General features: G+C 43.2%; 1 protein-coding gene across 2 annotated transcripts in view; it reads left to right on the top strand.

Moving 5' to 3' along the window:
* Positions 1–8,947, top strand: part of nrp2a (neuropilin 2a) — a 54,595-nt gene that overhangs the window by 41,048 nt on the left and 4,600 nt on the right. The window contains exons 12-16 of one of the 2 annotated variants that reach the window (XM_053615537.1): positions 211–375; positions 2,906–3,165; positions 3,302–3,398; positions 4,010–4,042; positions 6,278–7,888. In XM_053615537.1, the coding sequence (XP_053471512.1) occupies positions 211–375; positions 2,906–3,165; positions 3,302–3,398; positions 4,010–4,042; positions 6,278–6,567 (845 nt within the window). In that variant the 3' untranslated portion in view covers positions 6,568–7,888. Of the gene's footprint in view, positions 1–210; positions 376–2,905; positions 3,166–3,301; positions 3,399–4,009; positions 4,043–6,277; positions 7,889–8,947 lie in introns of those variants that run through there. The other variant, XM_053615536.1, reaches the window with a different exon arrangement.

Here is an 8,947-nt window from a genome sequence, read left to right as displayed (position 1 = left end):
CCTCTGATTCGCCTCTTCCAACCCTGAAGCATTTTACACACTGCGAAGGCTAAAGCCAGAGGTTAGCGAGGCTAGTCATGGACACCGCAGCCCACGCAGTGCTTAACTGCCAGATCCAAACCGATATGAATTTATTACATCATTGTTCAAGTGGAGCATTTATTCTCTTTCTTTCACGTTCTTTCTCTCTCGGTTTCCGGTCCATCCCAGCAACCTCCAGCACATCTCCCCCGTCTTCCATGGTCCTGTGCGATTTTGAGCAAGGTTTGTGCGGATGGACTCATGACCCCAACTCGGACATCATCTGGGCTTTGCACACCTCCAGCAAAATCGCTGCCCAAGGCCAAAGTCAGGACCTCTCTTTAGGCTCCAACAGTGAGTCTCTCTCTCTTTCTCTCTCTCTCTCTCTTACACAATTTCCTATAATCAACCACCCACAAACGAGCACACACTCCCACACACACTAGCTTGTAAATAAGCATGCCTGTGGGCTCGCATTAACATACTTCCACACACATGTGCTTAAAACCCAACATACAATCACTCAATGATAAGAAATGAATAGAGAATTTCCTAAGGTGTCTCTTCTTGCTATGGAATTACACAAGGTCTGTCATGGTGGTGCAGTGAGTAGCACCGCTTCCTCACAACTCCAGGGTTTGATTCTGAGCTCAGGTTAATGTCCGTGTGGAATTTTGCATGCTTTTGCCATGTCCGTGTGGGTTTCCCATGGGTTCTCCGGTTTCCTTTTAAGAGGTAGCAACGGAATATATTTACGACAGTAGCTGACAGTGGCAAAAAAATAAAAAACAAACATACGAAAAAACCCAGAGGTTGGTGTAGAGTCCAGAGGGAAATCCAACCCATGGATTCAACAGGGAGTAAGGAACTTGAATGAGTAGGTGCTAACAGACAGAAATGCATTTTTATCGGTATTCTGAAAAAGTCAACGGTGAGGTCATCTGATCTTACTATGACACTAACAGCCCTAATGTGGATGGTCATCATCATTACATAAAGGGTGTACTCCCACTTCGCACCCAGTGTTCCTGGGATAGGCTCAGGATGCATCGCCACCCTGACCAGGAGGCAGGGGGTAGGGGTACAAATCAAACTCTTGATAAGTCCCAGACTTTGCTTGCACCATGTGGAATGCAGAAGAGATAAAGGCACGGCGATGGATGCTCGGCATGCTTTTGCTCTCCTTCGAACATTCTTACCCATTCGTTTGCTTCCTAGCGCGAGGCAAGGCGCAAAAAACAGAAGCGGCTTCAAGCGAGGATCCTCTTGACAAACACGAAAGTTGATGTTTTAGACATATTCATACGAATATGATCAAACCCTTCCATACAATTTTTTTTAGGTTTCGCATGGAAAAAAAATAGAAAGAGACTCAAGCGTCAAGACCATATAGGATCCGTACTTGACTTCAAAGCAACCTGCTTCTGTGGAAATTCCTACACTTTGGTTTCAACCAGTAAACTACCTCGAAGGCACATTTCTGCGTCTTCTGCGCTCTTAAAGCCTCCTTGAAGAAATAATTATTCCCTTTGTTTGCCTTTCGTATTATGAGATTCTTTCAGCCTGTATTTTTCACTTTTCTTTTCAATTGTATGCTGAAGTTAACCTAGATATTTTCGATGCACTCCCAGCAATTGATCTCCATCCTGTCCCACAGAAATGGCTCACTTTTTTCTTTTCTTTTTTTTTTTAAACAGCGTAAGGGAAAACCATGGATGAATATAAGGACAGATGAAAGAATTCACACCCGTCCCTACATTTTTTTTGTTACTGTTGGGGAACTTGTGCACAAGTTATGGAAAAAAGAGCATGAGATTGACTGATTGCATTTGTGGTGAAGCAGGAGCTCGGTTTGCGGGCGAAGCTGTTTGTTTAATGATCAGTCTACATCTATATATCTATCCTTAGTTATGGCCACGAGTACTGGGTAGTGACCAAAAGAACAAGGTCAGTGGCAGAACTGAGGTCTCTCTGTAGGGTTGCTGGGATCCCTCTCAGTGACAGAGTGAGGACCTCACCAATCCAGGAGAGATCTGGAGTAGATTTAGTCAAGATGCGCCAGTTGAGGTAGTTCGGGGCACCTTGCAAGTATGCCCCCTGGTTGGCTCCCAGTATCAGACGTGTCCCACTGGGCGGAAACCCGGGGGAAGACCCAGGACTCGCAGGAGAGCTTATATCTCATAGTTGGCTAGGGAATGTCTAGGGATCCAGTCGACCCAAGAGGAGCTGGAATACACAAGTCTGGGCATAGCTTGTTTTGCAGATGCAATGTTAAATGTAACTATAAATGGATAAAATGTATGACATGTTGTTCTTTAATAAACAGATCATTGTTATTGTTGGCAAACTGCTGTGGTGTTTGAGGGATACAACACTTCAGGAAATGCTGCTTCAGGAACCACTGGTCCAGAGACGCTTTCCAGATCACTAATTCTTAAACTGTTTTGCTGCCGTATACTGGCATTTACCCCTTGGCAATCCTTCAATATTTCTTAAATCCCTAAAAGATGATACAGATGTGTGAAGTTTGCATACCACTTGGGACAAAAAAAAAAAAAAAAGAATCTATATTTCGTTGTTATTGATCCCCACCTCATTTTTCTCATGATGGAATATGGCAAATGTTTGCAAAACATCTGCTCATAACTGTGTCTCTTTAGTGAGGTCATATGTATACTGAGATTTGTTTGTATGACCTCACTCTCATGGTTACCGTCTCCAAGTTGGTGCCTGATGGAATTGTTTGGTTTATAATCAAGTCAACTGTTGAAGTGGGATTAAAGTGTTTGATTTGAAATATTTGAAAAAAAAAGTTGTGCGTTTGCATTCTCAGCTTCTGTTTCGAGTACTCGGTCTTTGACCGGCTGCCGTTATGTCTGCACAGGTCTGGGAAACTACCTATACATTGAAGCTAGTCCCAAGACACAGGGAAAGAAAGCCAGGCTCTTCAGCCCAGAGGTGGGCCCCGACACAGGGCCTCTGTGCTTGAAGTTCTCCTATCAGCTAGAGGATGAAGGAACCCTGCGGGTGCTACTGCGCAACCCGCTTCGAGAAGAAACCCTTCTCTGGGCTCTCCATGGCAGCCAGGGTTCCATGTGGAAGGAGGGACGCACCATCGTACCTCGATCCCCTAAGGAATTCCAGGTAAACTGGGGTGATATATACAAAATGGCTAAATTGGACAAGACGAGTAACGTTTCTAGTGATAGCTATACATTTGGAGTTTGAAATACATGTTCGTGAATGTTCATTTGAGCGTTTTGTTTCATTTTGCTGGAAGGTGGTCATTGAAGGCATCTTTGAAAAGGCAACCACAGGCCACATCTGGATTGATAATATCCATATGAGCTCCAGCACACCACTGGAGGAATGTACACGTAAGAGCTGGTGTTTTACAGATCATTTCCTTTCTACATACTTATCGGTCACGCTTTCATTCATCTACTTCAGGAGTATTTTTTGTCCAAACGTATTACTTTATAATCCTTCCTAAGTAGTGCAAATAAACAAATAAAACTACAGGCTTGTGCTCAAGACAGCTAAGTGTCACAGCAACAACCGTAGCACTGTTTCTCAAAATAAAACGTTGACAGGAAAGAGGAAGGGGTGGGGGGTGGGGGTGTCACATGAGTGACATGTTACTTGCCATCAAACCCAAAAGAAGAATCAAAACTAGGCCACAAAGCCTCACGGGCCTCCATGCTAATCTATATTTCATTATGTTCTCCTCTCAGTATTTGTAAACAGTATTCTCCGAAACCAGATTTACTCAACATCTCCAGTGGTCTTCTCCAGTCCGGGGATTAGCTCTGGTTTCTGATTCATCTTCATCTTCATTACGAAACCCAGAATTTATGTCTGTAATATAGGGCCAAATGTGTTTCACTTTCCAATACATGACCTATATAATCTTATATTCTAGCTCTAAAATGAATTTGTTTCCCTTTCTCTCTCTCTCTCTCTCTCTCTCTCTCAATCTGTTTTTCAGAACCTTTTGCTGCCTTTCCTCCAGATATGACTGGTGAGTTTTTTTTTTCAACTATTAATACAAACTGCATATTGCAGATCCAGGATCAGTTTTAGCTCACGTTACACGTTTCAAATGGCCGTTCAGGTTCTCTGCCATGATAAGAAACGGTGATCCTGGATCTGCTACTGGAAGCAGGACCTACCTTTTTATAAAGAATTGCCTGTTTGTTGTTGGATTGGTTCTTGCACCATTTGACGAGCATAAACCGGCATCCCCTAACTTTCCAGCACTGGTTCGCATGGATTTGGTAAACACTTGGTTATCTGGCACATTTCCTAACCTCTTCCAGAGATATTTTTTTTATACAAGTCGGAAAGATCACGGAGTCCGATTCCTTTGCCTCAACACCCCAGACAAATTAATCAGCACTTCCAGCTTTGCACAGCTCATTTCCACTGTCTACTTACAGTCTGTGCAGTGCGCAAGACACCATCTTATTAACAAGCAGCATTCTCCAGGACACAATATAGCATCACATGCTCGTCTTTAAAAAAAAAAAAAAAAAAAAAAGCACGTTAGAGACAGCGATCACGTCTTCCGGTCCCTAGAGTATTGTTCTTTGTGGCTTTTTTTTTCTTTTCAGTTGCCTGTGCTCAGCGCTCTTTTTAGCAAACGTTGCAGATCTGATAGGAAAAAAAAAAAAACAAGTGCGACGTTGTGCCTGAACCATAGTTATTTTGAGTAACAGGACTCAATGAGGCCCGGCTGAATGTTCAGTAATTGGTTTCAGACATTGTGTCAGGTAAATTCTGCTACTCCACAACCTACCTCTTGCTATAATGAAGACGACTCAAATAGTACCAGGCTTCTGGTTGGACTATAGGACTAATCCACAAGCTAAAGATTAGAAACATCCATCCTCCCTACGCACACACACACACACACACACACACACACACACACACACACCTATGTGACATCCTCTTACTATAAATTAACACTGCTTCCACACAATTCAAAACTTAAAAGAAATGTCCACCATGAAACACATTAAATATGTTTATATTGAAATTCGAGGTCTGTTTATTGATTCTGGTGCTAATTTGATTTATTATTGGTCGGTACTGTCTTTTATTTAGCGGTTCTGAATCACACGGGGAAATTGCAATTGCGAGAATTTACTAGGATAAAATTTCAGTCAACAATCAGGTTTTGTTCCTACAAAAAAGAGCAAGTTTGCTTGTTTTCAGCTTTTTCCAGTGACGCACATTGTTATATTCATGAAAAAGCCAGCATAGATATACAAACGGCTGAGAGTCGGAGGCACTAGACGACGAGCACGATGGAGTTGATGCTTTGGAAGCTGATCCGTTTGAGCAGAGCGAATCGCTAAGTCGACGAAAGACTGAATTATTAAAGCGCCGCTGCATTGCGATAGCTGATTTCCGAATGCACTAACATCAGCGGGTGGTCGATTTAGGACACAGTTAACCAAAGTGAAAATAGAACAAAAAAAAGTAGTTAAGAAGTATCGGACACCATTAACGAGCATAAGTTAATCCGTCCGTACAGAATTGCACCGAGTTTTGTGGCCAAAAATGCTTGCTTTTGCTGCTGCTTTTTTTTCCTTCAAAATGTGCGATGCAAAATGCGGTGTGTTTGTTTTGCGGAAAACTACTGGAATTGGCGAAATTGCAATTAAACGAAATTGTCTGTTGCAGTGATATTTGTTGGTAAATGAGACCTTTCAGCTGTACTCAAGCTCGACGGTAGTTTTGAAAAATTGCAAGCTCCTCCAAATAGTTTGCTTGATTTCGCATCAATTTCTGTGATTTCTTAATTTTAGAGAAATCCTGGAGGAACTAGTTCGTTTTAGAGATTACTGTACGAAGTGTTTCAGAGTGGATTTTTCCTTTAAAATACTCAAGCAAGAGAGTGGCTTTCTTCTGGCATCATGCAAGTATTCCAAATGTGCATGTTGTTCTGCTTGGCCCCCTGATTTGAATGCAGCCCTACATATATCCCTGAATGAAGCCATGTAGCTGCCCTGCCTTTAAATAGTCCTGAAGAGCTAGTCATTATGGCAGCAAATCTCTCAGGTTAGTGATGATTAGCCTACTACCTCATTAACCCTTTGATTGTTTTTAATCAAGGACTAACCTATATAGCAAGGTCATTTAGCCCTACTTACGGCTTGTCGGAGTGCATTTTTACTCTGCTATGCTTGCACAATGAGCCTCTGCAGTAACATGGGGTGTTGTCACATGTTGTATATCTCTCCACCAGGGGGAGCCCTACCAGGCAGAAGTGAGCCAACAGTAGATACCCTGTCAGTGCCACCTATTTCCCCCAACTGGTATTACTTCATGGCTGGCGGAGGCGCCATCTTGTTCCTGGTCATTGCCGTTGTCATGGCCATTGGCTGTCGCCGCCTGACAGCCAAGAGGAGCCGACCCACCATGGCCTACTATAGTCCCCACAGTGCTTACTACCCAAATGGTGCCATGCCCAGAGCAGGGGGGGGTCCTAAGTTGACTGTTTGGGTCGAGAAGGGGGATGGAAACTCCTACTGGTGAGGGGACTCCTACTGTGTGATTAACGTTGACCTACATTGCTGACAGAAGGTCAGAGGAAAAGAACTCAGAAGGGCACTGAAATGTTGGTTTAGCTTAAGGGATACCTCAAACAAGAATTTTTTTTTTCGGTACCACCTCGCTACCAACTGCTTGGGAACTGCGCAACTGAAGAGTGGACAGGAACCAGCATCTGCTCTAGACCTGTTGGTTTTCTTTCTTTTTTTGACGCACCTTCACTTGCTGGATTAGGCGAGACACTGTGAGTCTGTTTACTACAGATACCAGCCAGTGGTTGTCTGGAAGAGCGCCATATTGGAAAACCTTCCAGTACGGGCTTAACTGTGATATGAACAGGTTGAAAGCTCCTTGTGCCTGTGCCTGGTGGTAGCTCCTGAACTACCAAACCATCAGAGACTAAGTGGACATGGTGTCCAAGCCAACAACCTTAATCATAGATCCAAGACTGGCGTGATGCCTTATTAATATTTCAGATGGGGATTGGTTCCAACTGGCCCCAAATCAGGGCTAGACGATGGAATGGATTACGAGATCAGGACTGAAGGACAGTCTTTAAGTTTTTGCAGATCTAGATAATAATAATAATAATAATAATAATAATAATAATAATGTTGTATATCTAAATGTGGTGTCAACCTGTGTGGTTTACAAAGTGGAATGAATCTTGGGTAAATTTACAGCTGTCAAAATGTTTGCACTTCGAATAGATCCTGGTAGTATTTGTGAGGCGGTCTGGGAAAATCCGTCGGATGACTCTGTGGCTAAATTCGGACAAATTGACGAATACTTTGGGTTTCGAGTTCTTCTGCCTGGAGCATACTTACCGTACCGTAAATATGGTGCACTGAAATGAAATGAACATGGTTTTATTTACTTTTTGACCTTGCCTCGATGTCTTCCCGCAAAGATTATGTTTGGTAAGCTTAACAAATACGGTGGTAAAAACGGTCAACAGTGTGAAAAGACGTCCAAAACCACCCTAAGTGCGATTTCCTCAAAACAGTTAACGTCAAATCTTGGATAGCTACGCGTCGTAGCGAAACGTAGCTCAATCAGATCAGTTTCAGATCACGCATGTCAAATTTCCCCGCACACAGTGCTCCTACGCCACAGTTGAAAAGAATCCTTTATCCGAACGTACTTTTCTCCATTTTTAGACTTTAAAATGCTAGAACTTCACATGTGTTTGAGATACAAGCAAAAGAGAGAGATATTTCAGTTAAAAGATGTAGTTTTCAGAAAAATAAAACAAAAAGAAGGGGTTTCCCAGGCTGCCACACAAGTTACGATTTCTCTGTTTACTATTTAGCCAAAAAAGACAGTCAATGGACCATTTTTGGACAACGGGGTATCATACAATTGAGCATGCATGTGTACAATTTTGTATATATATATTTTTTTTACAGGCTCAGGTTCAGTGATCAGCTTGATCTTAATGAGAGACAGTCCAGTAAGAACCTTCCAGAACAACAACAAAACCACATTTCGTTTTCAGTCACAGTAACACTAGCATCACAAAGGTTCATATTCAGAGAAAGTAAAACTGGAGGAGCCATATTTCTCCAGCTGAAGACAGGGCTACTAGAGTTCTGCATTTTTTATGCATGTTCCTCAAATTTCACAGCAGAAATCCCCCCCAAAATTGCGTAGGCCCCCTCGGTTTCCAAGCCAAGAAGTGAGGAGGCGTGCATTATTCCAACCAAACGGCTGTCAGTGTTTTATTCCCTGCAACAAGCCACATAAACAACGGCAGCTGCTTCCCTTCACAGTCTCGTCTTAATGAGGGGAGAGAGAGAGAGAGAGAGAGAGAGTTTAATGGTGAAGGAGCGAGCTCCATGCACTCCCAACAGCTGGCAGACATTTTTGTTATGCCGCAGGCCTTTGGAGTCTTCCAGAACAATGAAGAGCGTGCAGCACCTCCAAGTGGTTCGCTAGTTTTCGGAGCAGTTTTCGAAATCCATTTTTTGTTAGTGATCACTGGTGTTGAAATTTAGAGGAAGAGATCAAGAGAGACTTCCATTAATGCTTGTTCTACCTGTTCCCTAGTTCCCAGTGTGTTTCCTAGTTCCCTTGTTCCCTAGTCCCCAGTGTGTTTCCTAGTTCCCTTGTTCCCTAGTCCCCAGTGTGTTTCCTAGTTCCCTTGTTCCCTAGTCCCCAGTGTGTTTCCTAGTTCCCTTGTTCCCTAGTCCCCAGTGTGTTTCCTAGTTCCCTTGTTCCCTAGGTTCCAGTGTGTTTCCTAGTTCCCTTGTTCCCTAGGTTCCAGTGTGTTTCCTAGTTCCCTTGTTCCCTAGGTTCCAGTGCGTTCCCTTGTTCCCTAGGTTCCAGTGTGTTTCCCAGTTCCCTTGTTCCCTAGGTTCCAGTG

The sequence above is a fragment of the Ictalurus furcatus genome, chromosome 26 (genome assembly GCF_023375685.1).
Source record: "Ictalurus furcatus strain D&B chromosome 26, Billie_1.0, whole genome shotgun sequence".
Classification (NCBI taxonomy): Eukaryota; Metazoa; Chordata; class Actinopteri; order Siluriformes; family Ictaluridae; genus Ictalurus; species Ictalurus furcatus.
Note: the sequence above shows the minus strand (reverse complement) of the source record. Positions and strands in the feature narration are given on the sequence as shown.